Here is a 16,526-nt window from a genome sequence, read left to right on the forward strand (position 1 = left end):
CCTATGAGTGATTGTGAAGTGGATAATTCATCCGAGGAACGCCGATATGAGACCAAAGTTAATAATGGAAGTCAGTCAAATGGATATTCGCCATCTATTAACAAAAACAGTTTATGATGCAGTTTAAAAACTGATGTGCGTGGTATTTTGGGTCTGGAATATGTTATCAAGATACTCAAGTCATCTTTGAACAATTCTCCAGATATGAATGCGTGAGTTTGTTTGAGATGCATTTGCTATGGAGTGTCATTTGGAGACTTCAATCACCATAAACATATGATTTTGACATCCTAAAATTTGGTCGAAATAAAAAAATTGTAATCATATGGCCCCATGATTTAACCTTCTTGTTCAGCCATGGGAAAAAGTAATTAACCCTCTAATGCCCTATTTTTTGCCAGCTGATAAAATATTCTCAAGAGAACGAATCAAGAAAAATCTATACCGATCTCTGATACAGATCGAACTATGTTTGATTTTGATTTTATACATTTTTTGTGTCTTTAGAAGAGTTTCAAGGGTTAATTATAAACAGGGACAAAAAGAAAATAAAAAGTTACGGCATAATTGTCCCGGAAAATAATCAAAACTATTTTCTTTTAGTCTATCACGCATTGCCCACATTAGTGCATACAAATTAGCTGTTCAAACATTCACGCCAGGCTTGTTTCGCCATAAAGAAAACTGTATTTTTTTTCGATATTATTGATATTGATATGTAATAGATACCCCTAGATTAAAAATACGTAATATATTTTCATTGATAAACCTGTATACAATTGTTCGTATGTATATGAACATTAGGGTACTATTTACTCTAAAAAAGTGATAAAGTCAAGTCCCAACCGCAAATATAATATGTGAGTGAACATAACAAAAATATGAATGAATTTTGTTTCTATGTGGTCGGAATCAATGAATGAATTTATGAGCGCAGTGGCAGATGAAGTGTATCCACCGGCTATTGGGTCATTTATACACATCTCATTGTTGTTATTTTCTGTATTAAAAAATAACAGCAAAAAAAAAAAAAAAAAAAACAAAAAAAAAACTAAACAAATAAATTGCCGTACATTTGTTTGATAACCAAATACACATCTGGCCTCTATCAGCGAGAGTGTTTGACTGACTATAACGTCATAACATACATGACAAGAGTTAAAAGGAAAACTGCAGCCAGCTGGATAGCAATTCAGTTTGCAGCGATTAAAATTACATACATATTCTTGTGAGGGCTCTAAAGGTAGGTATTCGAATAATCGATTTTTTTGTAAAAAAGAAAAGAGTCGAAAAGTTTTTAAATTTACAATTAGAGGTGTGCGCGTGACTGAAATTTCACTCATACTCACGCACATTCACGAAGTAAAATGTTTATTCACGCGCATTCACGAGGGTCCCATTCACCCGCATTCACGAGAGTTCCTTCAATTTTTGTTCACGACTCACGTGATTCACGCGTGTCACGAAAATTTCGTGTCACGCGCACACCTCTATTTACAATCGATTTGTACACTCAAAGACAGGCAAACAAAAGTGCCTTTGTTTCAAATGCATTTTCGTTACGAGCAAATAAACCCGAATTCATGATAAACGATGTTAAGATTGTCTCCAATATTTTTTGATTGCTTTGTAAAAGTAATCAGGATCAAAAGAAAATCATTCTTCAGAAAAGAAAACATTTTTTTCTGTGTAAAAATTTCGTAGGCTCGATGTTTAAAATTTCATTTTCAGTGATATTAAATATGGATTTTTAATGCTATTAAAAAGGGAGCCACCGTGGTGCAATGGTTAGCATGCCCGCCTTGCATACACAAGGTCGTCAGCGGTCAGCGGTGAATTATCACACATCAGTAATGCTGCTGACATTTCTGAGGGTTTCAAAGCTTTTTCAAGTGGTTTCATTGCAATGTGGAACGCCATTCGGACTCGGCTATAAAAAAGAGGTGCCTTGTCATTGAGCTTAACATGGAATCGGGCAGCACTCAGTGATAAGAGGGAAGTTCACCAATGTGCTATCACAATGGACTGAATAGTCTAAGTTAGTCTGGTACATCGGGCTGCCACCTAACCTAATGCTATTAAAAATCTTTACTTTCTGGAATGTCCCAGTAAAATAAAGCATCGCCAAAAAAGTAGTGAAAATGTTTTCTTTGGATCCGGAAGTAGTGCAAAATTTGCGCAGAAGCAATGAATATAACATGGGCTTGTCATATGACGGATGTCCACCATTTCAACAGCCATTGCACTAAATTTGCATCACTTCTTACTCTGTGATTCGAATTCAGTGTTTTGGGTGTGAATTAAAATATGTTGTCATATTTTGACAAATAAATAATTTTTATAATTTGTTATGATTTTTATTGCATTCTAACGCTTGTCTGAAATGTTTGAATTAAATTATTTTCAAAACTTCGCAATATTTCTTGAATGGATTTAGAATTTCTTTTGACAAAATTTCAATAATTTGTAAAATTTTTTTAATACTTACTCTGTTTTTAACCTTTTTGAAACAAAAAAAATGTAATTTACCCATCAAAAATAAGAAAAAGCGAGTTATAAATAATTGAATTAAAGAACATCTTTAGGAATACATCTTTTGGAAGTGCTTTTAAAGACGAACTTCCAAATTTTTTTGCTGGGATTTGCCTATTTGCCCTTCTTCCAAATTTGTCCTTAATATTGTGTAAAATTGGTGCCCTAAAATTTAGGCTTCATATTAGATCAAAATATTTTTCAGTGTAGCTTACGTCTAAAGTTGGTTACAATTTTCGGTTTTTGGGGACAAAAAGTAACCAAAATTTAGACAAGACTATAAAAAGCACATGTTAAAGATTTAGAAAATTTTAAATTCGACTATTTTGTCTGCATCCCAATGTGGCTATGTCAATAAATCTACACAAACATTTTTTGTTGTTGTTTTTGCAATCAGTGTTGATTTTTTGATATTGCTCAGCTAATAGAAGACATACATTTCTATATCTGGGATATATCATATGTTCGCATTTGAATTTCCCATCTCGTACATATGCACACACACACATAACTCACACATATACGGATATATGAGAAATTTAATTTATTGCATACATTTTATTTTATTGTATTATTTATGCAAACCATAAAGTGAAAGTGTTTATTTTTCAATTTGAGTGTTGTGTTGTTATTGTCGTACATGTTAATAAACAAGCAATTTCCGCTTTAAAACATTTTATATTCAAATCATATTCACTGACAGAGATCCTCATTATATAACATTGGGAAATCGAACTTTGTGAAGGTATAGCAGTTAACTATTTAATTTTAGTTTGATTTAATCTGTCATCTAATTGGACAAATTAATCACATTAAATAGCTTTGTGAATTGAGAAACGTCACTTTACGAAAATTGAGCATGGCAACACTGGAGAGATTTGCACTAATGAGATGTTCTGGATAGGGCACGCTAATGCAACGATGCTTTGGATACACGGACGGTTGCCACTCGTGCCAAAAATAATCGACCAAAATTTCAAGAAACTTTTACCAAAAATTTACCAAATTAAAAAAAGGAATCTGTTTAAATAACGCTTGGATTGTAAATGAGTAGGATTTTGAAAGTTTGAACAATATTAGCTTGGGCCAACAAGGGAAAGTTATCACTTCTACAAAAAAGGAGAACTTACTCACCATGGGATTTTGATACTATGACCTAACACGAAAATGAAAATATTGAATTAAAAGAAAATTTTGTCAAAATTTTATTTTAATAGAAAATTTTTTTCAACATTTTATTTCTATAGAGAATTTTGTCAGAATTTTATTTATATAGAAAATGTTGTCAAAATTTTATTTCTATAGAAAATGTTGTCAAAATTTTGTTTTTATGGAAAATGTTGTCAAAATTTTATTTCTATAGAAAATTTTGTCAAAATTTTATTTTAATAGAAAAATTTTGTCAACATTTTATTTCTATAGAGAATTTTGTCAGAATTTTATTTCCATAGAAAATTGTATCAAATTTTTTTTGTATAAAAAAAATTATAAAAATTTTATTCCTATGGAAAATTTTGTCAAAATTTTATTTCTATAGAACATTTTGTCAAAATTTTGTTTCTACAGAAAATTTTGTCAAAATTTTCTTTTTATAGAAATTTTTTATCAAAATTTTATTTGTATAAAAAATTTTATAATTTTTTTTGTTATTGTTGTTGTTGTTGTTTTTTTGATCTCAGCTTAAAACCATGCATTGACTAAACTACAAGTGTAGCTTAACCAACAGAGGAAAAGTATGCTTGTCAAATTTATTTGGGCAAAGCCCTATAGACTGCAAGATGGTTGGATGTACAGCTGTTTCGTAATTACCACATTCCTCATCAGCATCCTCTACTTGCAGCAAAACTATCAACCAATTATCAGAATAAATTCGGGTAATAATTTTTTTTGTATAAAAAATTTTATAAAAATTTTATTTCTACAGAAAATTTTATCAAAATTTTATTTCTATAGAAACTAGGCAAATAGTTGGTCATTTGGTTACACTACCAAACTGATCCAATTAAAAAATTGTATCAAAGTTTTGTGATTGATTTTTGTTTCAATTAAAAACTTTGTTGAATCAATTAAATTTTTAATTGAATATTTTTTAAAACTCATTTATAATTTTAATTGGAAAAATTGGCTATCAGCAAATATTTTGAGAAAAAATCAGATTCTTGAGCAAATTCAAGAAATATTTTTAAAATATTGCTTTTATCGTGTTGAAGTAACTCCTAGGTTATATATTATTGTTTGCTTTCTCAGCCAACCGAAAAAATGATTTTGGAATATCGGGCATAAAAAATAGCGGACAAAGTTTTTAGCAAATAGTGATTGTTTTTTGATATTTCAGCAGACTTTTTGTAGATTTAGCAAAATTTTCTTCTATGTCGATTAAAAAATTTCGTTGAGTGTAGCCGCCTGTTTCGGAGCAGCCACAATGATGAAAGAATTAAATGTTTGCTCTTGTAATGGGCAACAAATCGGAATAGCCTCTCTGGGGTAGACTACACGTTCGTTTCGACAATCGAACACAAATATTACATTTCCGTGTGGCATATTTTATACGAAATCAGAAGAAAATTTTAAACTTACCATTGGTTGTTGCGGTTGGTCCTTCATGGTTTGAATTTGTGCGGTAATTTGATGTTGTTGTAATTGGTGATGTTGTTGTTGTTGCTGTGGCTGCTGATGATGCAGCAGGGATTGCTGTTGTTGCTGATTTTGTTGACCTAACTGATGATGATGTTGTTGCTGCGACAATTGTTGTTGTTGTGACAAATGTTGTTGCGGCTGTTGTTGATTATGCAAACTGCTTAATTGATGTTGTGACTGTTGTTGTTGCTGCTGTTGCTGCTGCGATGTGTGCAAATGATTTGATGATGACTGAGTATGATGCTGTTGCAATTGCTGATTATTCGACAATTGCTGATGTTGCTGCAAATGTTGCTGTTGATTTGGCTGATGATGTATATTACCCAATTGTTGTTGTTGCTGCTGCGAACTGGTTGCCAGCAAATTGTTATTGCCAACAACCGCTGTAGCTGTACTATTGTTGGAATTTGGTGTATTCGTATTTGGCGAAGGATGTGGCACTCCTACGGCTCCAGCAGCTGTTGCTACACCAACTGGACTTAACGTTGAATTGGCAACAATCTGTCGTGGCGAATGTGCAGTTGCTGTTGCAGTGGCGGCAGCATTTAATTTTGCACTTTTGGCAGATGGCTTACGTCCACGACTAGGAGTCTGTAAGAAAAATCCAAAATAAAATAGAATAAACCTTCATTAGTGCGTGATACATGAGTAGAATAAATGCAAAAATGTTATCGAATAATATCGAAATATTTGTATTGCAATGTGTGGTATGCTATGATTTAGGAGAAAAAGTCACGTTTTTCTTTAATGATAAATACATTCGTAATTGCATATGATGTAACCCATCATATTGCATGGTCGTAGAGAAGAGTGTTTTAATTCAAAATCTCCATAAGGTCTTTGATTACAATGGTGAGGTGGGCACAAGAATATCCTCAATTTCTGTTTCGGAGAAAAGAGTTCATTAACACTATTTAATAAACAGAAAAAACACTTTTGGTATATTAGTGTGTGCCGAAAATAATTTTAATTATATTGAAAATGATTAATGGTCATGAAATTCAATGATCCAATTATTTATTTAGTTTTCAATTAATTTCTACTTTGAGTTTGTTGTTTCCTAATTTCTAATTTAATTTTTCTTAATGTTTTAATTTTATTTTTTTTTTCTTTCAATATTTATATAAGTTTCTATATTATTGATATTTTTGAAACAATAAACAAACATTATTTCCGTTTCTGGTCTATAAAAAATAGTATTGCTTAACTATAGATGTTCATGGTTATAGCGATATCTGTGTGTGGAGATGACAAATAGCCCTGTGGACTAATAAATCAAATGGTCCGTGGTTTTAGGTTAGGTGGCAGCCCGATATATCAGGCTCACTTAGACTATTCAGTCCATTGTGATACCACATTGGTGAACTTCTCTCTTATAACTGAGTGCTGCCCGATTCCATGTTAAGCTCAATGACAAGGGACCTCCTTTTTATAGCCGAGTCCGAACGGCGTTCCACATTGTAGTGAAACCACTTAGAGAAGCTTTGAAACCCTCAGAAATGTCACCAGCATTACTGAGGTGGGATAATCCACTGCTGAAAAGCTTTTTGGTGTTCGGTCGAAGTAGGAATCGAACCCACGACCTTGTGTATGCAAGGCGGGCATGCTAACCATTGCACCACGGTGGCTCCCTCCGTGGTTTTACTCTCCATTCGGAGAATAGGTAAAATTAAAAAAAGTTCTATACACGCAGAGACGGAATATGATCACCTCAAACAAAATGTTACTTTTTCACGGAAAACATGTAACACAATTGGGCAGAAAATTCCAAAAACAAAATTACTCATTATTAAACTGCTTTGACATCCTGTACATGACGATATCGTTTTTTTACGAAATTTCTATATTATTTTTCCAAACAATCTTTTATTCACACTCAAAGAAAAAATACTTTCCTAAGAAACGAAATTGTAGACAAAAGAAATGTCCCTTTCTTATAAAGTATTTTCTTTTAGACCAAACCAACCCTAATTTATGATATGCAATTAAACGACTGTCTTTAATTCATTATACGAGAGCAGTTCGGAAACTTCTTAGCCTATCAATGAAAGATAATAGGTAGTTTTTCAAAAATATTTTTATTTTTCAATATAATCTCCTGAAACTTCAATACACTTAGTCCAACGCTTTTCTAGCAATTCTATCCCTTGATTAAAATAGTTTTCCTCAAGATCTTCAAAGTAGTGGTTTATAACTGTAATTGCATCTTCATTTGAGGTAAAACGCTTGCCAGCAAGGATTTTTTAGATTTGGGAACAAGTAAAAGTCACTGGGAGCTAAATCAGCAGAATAAGGTGTGTGGTCAAGCAACTCGTACTTTACTTCGTTGATTTTAGCCATTGTTACAACACTTTTGTGCGCTGGTGCGTTGTCTTGATGCAAAATTATTTTTTTGTGTTATAAGCCAGGACGTTTTTCTCGTATTTGTACATTTAATTGATCCAAAAGGTTGCAATAGTACTCTGAATTTATTGTTTTACCCTTTTGCAGATAAAGGGTGATACAATCAAAATTTGGTCAAGGGAAAACGCGTGTAAATCGGTGAAATCGTTTGTTTAAAAAAATCAAATTAAATTTATTTTTCAAGTTCAATTAGTATAAAATTCAGGAAAAATATTCAGTTAGGCTTTCGCTTTTCCAAATCCGAATTGACGGACCTCACGCTTGACACCTGCCATCAGATTTTGTACAGCCACCTTGTCCACCTTCTTCGCCGCAGAAAGCCAGTTTGCCTTGAACTGCTGCTCGTCCTTAGCAGTTTTTTTTGGTCTTCTTTAGGTTCCGCTTGACAATAGCCCAGTATTTCTCAATTGGGCGGAGCTCTGGAGTGTTGGGAGGGTTCTTGTCCTTGGGAACCACCTGCACGTTGTTGGCGGCGTACCACTCCATGGCCTTTTTACCGTAATGGCAAGATGCCAAATCCGGCCAAAACAGTACGGAACAACCGTGTTTCTTCAGGAAAGGCAGCAGACATTTATTCAAACACTCTTTCACGTAAATTTCTTGGTTGACAGTCCCGGAAGCTATGAAAATGCTGCTTTTCAAGCCACAGGTACAGATGGCTTGTCAAACCAGATATTTCTTTGCGAACTTTGACAGTTTTATGTGCTTGGAAATATCTGCTACCTTTCCCCTTCCTTTTGCCGTATAAAACTCCTGTCCCGGAAGCTGCTTGTAGTCGGCTTTGACGTAGGTTTCGTCGTCCATTACCACGCAGTCAAACTTCGACAGCATCGTCGTGTACAGCCTCCGGGATCGCGCTTTGGCCGTCGTATTTTGTTTATCATCGCGATTTGGAGTCACTACCTTCTTGTAAGTCGATAGTCCGGCTCGTTATTTGGCTCGATGCACGGTTGTAGACGATACACCCAGCTTATTTGCGGCATCTTGGAGAGATAGGTTAGGGTTTCGCTTGAAACTAGCGGCAACTCTCTTTGTCGTCTCAGCGGCTTCCGGTTTTCGATTTCCCCCCCGATCCAGACTTCCTGGCTGTCGACAAACCTTCCCCAAACACTTTAATTACATTTGTAACGGTTGATTTGGCAACTTTTAGCGATTTTGCCAGCTTTGCGTGCGAGTAGCTCGGATTTTCGCGAGGTGCGAGCAAAATTTTGATACGCTGCTCTCTTGCTTGGACGGCATTTTGACAACTGAAGAGTGAATTCCAAAATCAAAATAGGAGCAACATTCTACACACACACATCTTCAAAATGAGGGGTGTTCAGGTTTTTTAAATGCAAAATTGAAAGAAATACGTCAAGTTTATATTGACCAAATTTTGACCGTATCACCTTTTAATACCATATCATGCACTTTGGCTACAATTTCTGTTGTTGTTGCTGTTTTTGGACTCCACTACGTGGTTCATCTTCAATGCTTGTACGACCAGGTTTAAATTCAGCAACCCAATTTTTTACTGTTGCATATGAAGGAGCACTTTCACCTAACACATTCACCATATCATAATGAATTTCTTGTCCCCATAAACCTTTTTTATGTAAATATTTAATGACAGCACGCATTTCTAATTTTTCCATTGTAAAAAAATTGCAGATGCGTCTTTTTTGAATACAGAGATGGAAGTTTCCAAAACTCTTAATTTTTTCTGTTTATACCGCGCTTTTTGTGCTAGGCTAAGACAAAGATTATAAATTGTAGGAAGATAGGAAATTAACTACTGAGGAGATCGAACCATTTACCAGATTAGTTTAATATTCGAACCAAACGCGTATACGACAAGTATTGACATAGCATTAAAATGCAAATAAAAAGAAATTAAGTGCACGAAATAAATTTCCATAAAGAGGAAATGTAATTTTTTTTTGTTGTTGCCTAAAATTTAACATTGTTTCATTAAGAAAATTAAATTTTCATTTAAAAAATAAAAACGAAAAACAACTAGAAGATTACAAACATGTATTAAACTAATCTGGTAAATGCAACATTTGGTATGACGCAAGTCAATTGCCTATCTTCCTCAAATCTATAATCTTTGGGCTAAGAAGTTTCCGAACTGCCCTCGTATTCGCCTTTAAAGAAACTTCCTTAGCGTCAAAATAAAATTTTGCATGTCAAAAATTTCGTTCCTCAGAAAAGAAAACATTTCTCTCATTGCAGTTAAATGAAAATAGCAAAAAACATTGATTTTCCTAAAATACAATTTAGGAGGAAAGCAATTCTTTCTTTCTTTTTGCGTGTATATTATTTTTAATACAATATGGTTGCAATAAATATAATTCTATGTCCCACTATGTTTTGATTGTTGACCATGTTCCTTCTCTATTTGTATGACTTTTGTCTTTACATTCTATTATTTGAAGGTAGTTGAGATATCTACGAGGAAGGTGGTAGTATGAAAAGTTGTTTTGAAACTAAAATATGTAGATTTCTTTTCCCCTTTCTCACTATCTCTCTCTCTCTCACACATACACACACACACACAAAGACAATATATGCTTGACAGCTTTTGTTGTTGTAGTATTGTACATACTGGGACCTCAAGTTGTTACAATTTATAGTATGTTCGTCGTTTGTTATCTTAAAAATACAGAAACTATAGAATAGATACATAAGAGAAGCAATAAATTATCATCATAAATTAAAATTTTTGCACTATGCTTGACTGAGAAAACATAAACCTATGTACGTATGTACATGCATACATGTCGGATCCTTGAATTAAAGTCTAGAGAGAGAGAGAGAGAGTTATTCGTACACGCTCACAAAAAATCGCTTCTGTAACATATACTCCCAAACATATTTTGCTTCAAGCATATACATTTTTGGGTATTGCCCAAACATTTATATGTTTGATCTCTTCCAATATATAATATGTTTGAAAGCATATTGGTCTAAAAAAATATATGTTTGGGTAGTCAATTTCCAAACATTTTGTATTTTTGCATCCAAATTCAATAATGTTTTCTTCCAAAAAACAATATGTTATTATGTGACCATATAATATGTTTGGAAGCATTTTGCACCCAAAAATATTATATGCTTAAAAAAATTCTCCCAAACAATATTGTGCTCAAAATTTTATTTATATATTTACAATCATAATGAATTATGAAAATAGACAGGTAATATAGGTGCTAACAACATAGGTTTTCGACCTAAATGCTCAAAATTTTGTTTCTGCCCAATTGTATATTGCCCCACATCTTTCTCACTTCCACGAGATTTTTTAGTTCTTAGCACCTTTTTCTGTAATACAAACATTGTAGAATAAAGTATTCAATTTTATGATTTTTTTTTATTTTAATTTTACCTTTTGCCGGACGGGGATTCGAACAGCGGACCACACAGTTTGTAAGGATCAAAGAAGTAGCTGATCAATTGCCCAAGGAAAAATAAAATATTAATTTTGTAATAACAAGCAACAACCACCAACTTAATTCAAAATCGCTCCCTGTTAAATTGCGCTCCAAGCTACTAAACACATATATGTTTATAGGCTATTTCTAAATTAATATATGTTTGCATCCAAGCATATTATATTTACAAACATTTTATGTCCCAAACATAATATGTTCTAACATATTAACATATATGTCCCAAACATGTTATGCTAGTTTATGAACATTATATGCTTGCACTCAAAAATATTGTGTTTAAAAATTTGTGTTCCAAACATATAATGTTTATAGCCAAACATATGAAAAACAGTCTTTTTCAACCGTGTATGTACTGAAGTAGTATAAATCGGACAACATAAAACATAAACTAGTTTTAAAATTTTACCAAATCGATAAGTTTTTAAAAAATTAGGAATGATGGAAAATTCAGATTTGATCCTAATCGGGCAATACACGCTCATAAAAAATCGCTTCTGTAACATATACTCCCAAAACATTTTTTGCTTCAAGCATATACATTTTTGGGTATTGCCCAAACATTTATATGTTTAATCTCTCCCAATATATAATATGTTTGAAAGCATATTAGTCTAAACAATATATGTTTGGGTAGTCTAAGTTCCAAACATTTTGTATTTTTGCATCCAAATTCAATAATGTTGTCTTCCAAAAAACAATATGTTATTATGTGAACATATAATATGTTTGGAAGCATTTTGCACCCAAAAATATTATATGCTTAAAAAAATTCTCCCAAACAATATTGTGCTCAAAATTTTATTTATTTATATATTTACAATCATAATGAATTATGAAAATAAACAGGTAATATAGGTGCTAACAACATAGGTTTTCGACCTGAATGCTCAAAATTTTGTTTCTGCCCAATTGTATATTCCCCCACATCTTTCTCCCTTCCACGAGATTTTTTAGTTCTTAGCACCTTTTTCTGTAATACAAACATTGTAGAAGAAATTATTCAATTGTATGATTTTTTTTATTTTAATTTTACCTTTTGCCGGACGGGGATTCGAACAGCGGACCACACAGTTTGTAAGGATCAAAGAAGTAGCTGATCAATTGCCCAAGGAAAAATAAAATGTTAATTTTGTAATCACAAGCAACAACCACCAACTTAATTCAATATCGCTCCCTGTTAAATAGCGCTCCAAGCTACTAAACACATATATGTTTATAGGCTATTTCTAAATTAATATATGTTTGCATCCAAGCATATTATATTTACAAACATTTTATGTCCCAAACATAATATGTTCTAACATATTAACATATATGTCCCAAACATGTTATGCTAGTTTATGAACATTATATGCTTGCACTCAAAAATATTGTGTTTAAAAATTTGTGTTCCAAACATATAATGTTTATAGCCAAACATATGAAAAACAGTCTTTTTCATCCGTGTACATACATACATTTTGTTAATTGGAGAACACTTTATATGGATGAGGATTTGCCATCGTTTTTTGCTTCCTTTTATTTTTTCGGAATTTGTTCCCTTCGGATTTTTTTCGTTAACTACACACAAAAAAATATTTTTCTGATTCAATCACGAAATTAATTGATCCAATTAATTTTTTAATTGAAATGTCTTCAATCACGAAAATGATAGTATCAATCACAGTTTTAATTGGGCATAGAAAAAATCCTTGATTAAAAAATTAATTGATGTCATTAGCAATTTTCAATTAATTTTTTAATTGATTCAATTAAAAATTTAATTGATTTTGAATGCAAACCCCAATTAATTTTTTATTTAAAAGGGTAACTATTTTCAATTACTTTCTGAATTGGCTTAGATTTTTTATTTTGATTAAGAAATGTTCATCACTTTTTTTAACTGACTTAGTCTTCTGAATTTGATTAAAAAGTTAATTCTATCAATTAATTTTTTAATTAAAAATTTTAAAATTTTCAATCATTGACTTAATTAACCTAATGTTTCTATCTTGATTAAAAAGTTAATTGTATCAATTAATTTATTAATTGAAAAAACATTCAACTTCAATTAACTTTTTAATTGGAAATATTCTGGTGATATTTTTTTCTGTGTAATGGATATTTTTTTTTTTGTTAACTAATGGATAAAGAATAAAATTTAAAATTTCATGCAAATCGAATGGAATATAGTTCTTCTAATGGGTCAAGAACTAAAATTAAAATGGACGTACAGCAAATGAAAGATCAATAGGTCTATATTGCACATACATTTTCCACCAGAGCTGGGACAAAAATAACCAGTAGTTCTCATCAACGCGACTTATTTAGATAGTGGAGAATTTTATTCAACACACTAAAAAAAAGTTTATTTGGATCCAAAGATTTTGAACACCCCTTAAGGATTTTGGTGTTGATTCCGAGCCAAAGATGCGGATTTTTTAAAATAAAGAAATTATTTAGCGAAATTGAAATTAGGGTACAAATCTCATTTATCAAATTTTCATTCTCTTTTCGAGGTTTATTAATAAAGGTAGTCACGTACAAATAAATGCCAGTTAAAAATCCAAATTATAACGGATACTTCAAAGTAAAAAATGTTTTCTTAATTCCAAAAAAAAAAAAAAAACTTTAAACCAAAGACGTCAAATCCTCAAAATAAGTCTGAGCCTATATTTGAAGCGTTTTTATCTTAAATCTAAAGTTTCAATATTTCAATTAATTTAAGGACAATTTCTTTAAACCAAAAATGTGTTTCTTTACTTTAAGGAAAATTAGCCTTAGTTCAAAGAAGCAAATTTACAAAATTTGTTTCCTATATATAATGAAAAGAATTTTTGAAGCAAAGATTATAAACTTTATTTTAATTAAAATTTCAATATTTTAAAGAAATTTGTCCTTAATATTTTGTAAATTTCGCATCCTAAAATTTAGGTTGCGTAATCTTTAACATCACGTAAATATTTTTTTCAGTGTAGATAAACTTAGTCCGCATGCTCAAAATTTCCATTTCTCAGGCAGACGAATAGAAAATTAAAGAGCAATAGGTCAATATTGAATATACCCTTTTGCGATCCACCGGAGATGGGATAGCAGGGCTTTAGAGGAATTTTTCCGATTTTTTTACTCAAAAAATAGAACATCTCAATTTCCGATTTTTGCATCTAAAATGATGATATTAACTTCCGTTCGTACCCTATAATTTGGTAATTATCACAAATTTTAACTGGACGTAGTTAATTTACATCAAAAAAGATATACAAACCCGAATTCGTTATGTTTTTTTATTAAATGCATAGTTGTGCATATTAATTTTCTGTTTTTTTTTATGTGAAATAAATTTGTTTTTATCCAAAAAAAACAAAACCAGCGGTTCTCATCATCTCGACATATTTGGATAGTCGCAAATATTACTCTACAGACAAATTTAGTTCAAATGTTCAAAATTGTCTTTTTCTTAGTGTATGTATCAAAGACAATACACTTTAGAGGATGGGAAATTGCCTGCTGAGAACATCAAACCATTGGCGGCGCTAGGTACCTACATGTCGTTTACGTGTTTGGTTCGACACATTAAAATGCAAATAAAAAGAAATTAAGAGTTGAAAATATCTTGGATTAAACGGGAAAATATAATTTTGAATTTATTGCTCAAAATTTGACATTGTTCAATTCAAAAAATTAAGTTTTTCATTTAAAAAAATGCAAATAAAAAAATGACAAACATGTATGGACCTAGCGCCGTCAATGCAAGATTTGGTATGACGCAAGCCAATTTCCCATCTTCTAAGGCGTATTGTCTTTGGTATGTATGCTGAATTTAGAAAATACCATATATAGGAAACTTTATAATATAAACTTTTGTGTATACATTTGTTGCTCATCGAAAGCTTTTTTCTACATTATATGTCCTGAGGCATTTTTCACATTCTTGCATAAAACAGGGCATATGTAGGTACTGCTCTTGCGACATACACGGCAAATGATAGAATATGGGTAAGCTCAGAGAGAAGGGTATAACTTTTCTCTGATAAAAATGACAGTGTTAGTAACACAATCATACAAATTACAAATTAGTGGTAGAAAAGAAGAGTTTTATACTTCAATACATCAAGCAGAAGGCCTTATGTGAGTATGCTACATTTATGCAATTTTAATATAGGAGACTTAATCTCAATAATTTTTTACCCATGATGTAATAACAGGGTGGCATCTCTGAAACAAAAAATGTAAACTGTTTTTTTTTTATGGGAGAAAATTGAATTAAACGTACTCTGCTTTTTGAGATTTCCACAATGCATTTTTAAAACAAAGAAAAAGTGGTATGCAACTAAAAATTAAAAATTAAAAGTAAAGAAAATAAAATCATGATTATTTAGGAATACTAGGACAAATTCTTTCTGCTTTAGTTTATTGTCAACGTTTTTGTATGTTCATTGAGGTTTATATCCACGTTTAGTTCATAATACATTTTTCGACTAATTTCGGATAAGGAAAGTTGTTTTGGATTGTGGAAAATTTGGAATATATATTAAAATTTAACTAAAACCAAATACTTTTTTTCCAATAAAAATAGGTTAACTTCGGTATTAGTTTAACGACGGACTATTTTACTGATCAGTTTTTTTGGTTGTACCCATTTTTGTCGTCTAATTTTCATACACTACTTCAACGCCCTCTACTGACAATTTAGCTTTTTCCACCTACAATACCAATATCAAGATACTATAATGCCTCCCAGCAAAAAAAATTGGAAGTTCTTCCAAAGGCACAACTTTAAAAGCACTTCCAAAAGATGTACTCTCAAAGATGTTCTTTATTTTAACTACAGAGGAAGTTCTTTTAATTCAATTATTTATAATTCGCTTTTTTCTTATTTTTAATGGGTAAATTAAATTTTTTTTCAAAAAGGTTAAAAACAGAGTAAGCATTAAAAAAATGGTACAACTTATTGAAATTTTGTCGAAAAAATTCTAGATCCATTCAAGAAATATTGGGAATTTTTCAAAATATTTTAATTCAAACGTATTAGACAAGCGTTAGAATGCATTAAAATTATAAAAATTATTTATTTGTCAAAATATGACAATATTTTTTAATTCACATCCAAAACACTGAATTCGAACCAGAGAGTAAAAAGTCATGCAAATTCAGTGCAACGGCTGTTGAAATGGTGGACATCCGTCTTATGACAACCCAGCAAAAAATTTGGAAATTCTTCCAAAGGCACAACTTTAAAAGCACTTCCAGAAGATGCACTCCCAATGATGTTCTTTATTTTAACTACCCAGGAAGTTATTTTAATTCAATTTTTTATAACTTGGTTTTTTCATACTTTTAATGGGTACTTTTAACTTTTTTTGTTTTTTTTTGGGAGCCACCGTGGTGCAATGGTTAGCATGCCCGCCTTGCATACACAAGGTCGTGGGTTCGATTCCTGCTTCGACCGAACACCAAAAAGTTTTTCAGCGGTGCATTATCCCACCTTAGCAATGCTGGTGACATTTCTGAGGGTTTCAAAGCTTCTCTAAGTGGTTTCAC

The 16,526-nt window shown here is 31.7% G+C and overlaps 1 protein-coding gene across 2 annotated transcripts in view; it reads right to left on the reverse strand.

Moving 5' to 3' along the window:
• The window catches only part of Tet (Ten-Eleven Translocation (TET) family protein), a 372,036-nt gene that overhangs the window by 12,883 nt on the left and 342,627 nt on the right, over positions 1 to 16,526 (reverse strand). For both annotated transcript variants that reach the window (XM_075307683.1, XM_075307682.1), the window contains exon 5: positions 5,110 to 5,760. In XM_075307683.1, the coding sequence (XP_075163798.1) occupies positions 5,110 to 5,760 (651 nt within the window). The remainder of the gene's footprint in view (positions 1 to 5,109; positions 5,761 to 16,526) is intronic.

The sequence above is a fragment of the Haematobia irritans genome, chromosome 4, assembly GCF_050003625.1.
Source record: "Haematobia irritans isolate KBUSLIRL chromosome 4, ASM5000362v1, whole genome shotgun sequence".
NCBI lineage: Eukaryota > Metazoa > Arthropoda > Insecta > Diptera > Muscidae > Haematobia > Haematobia irritans.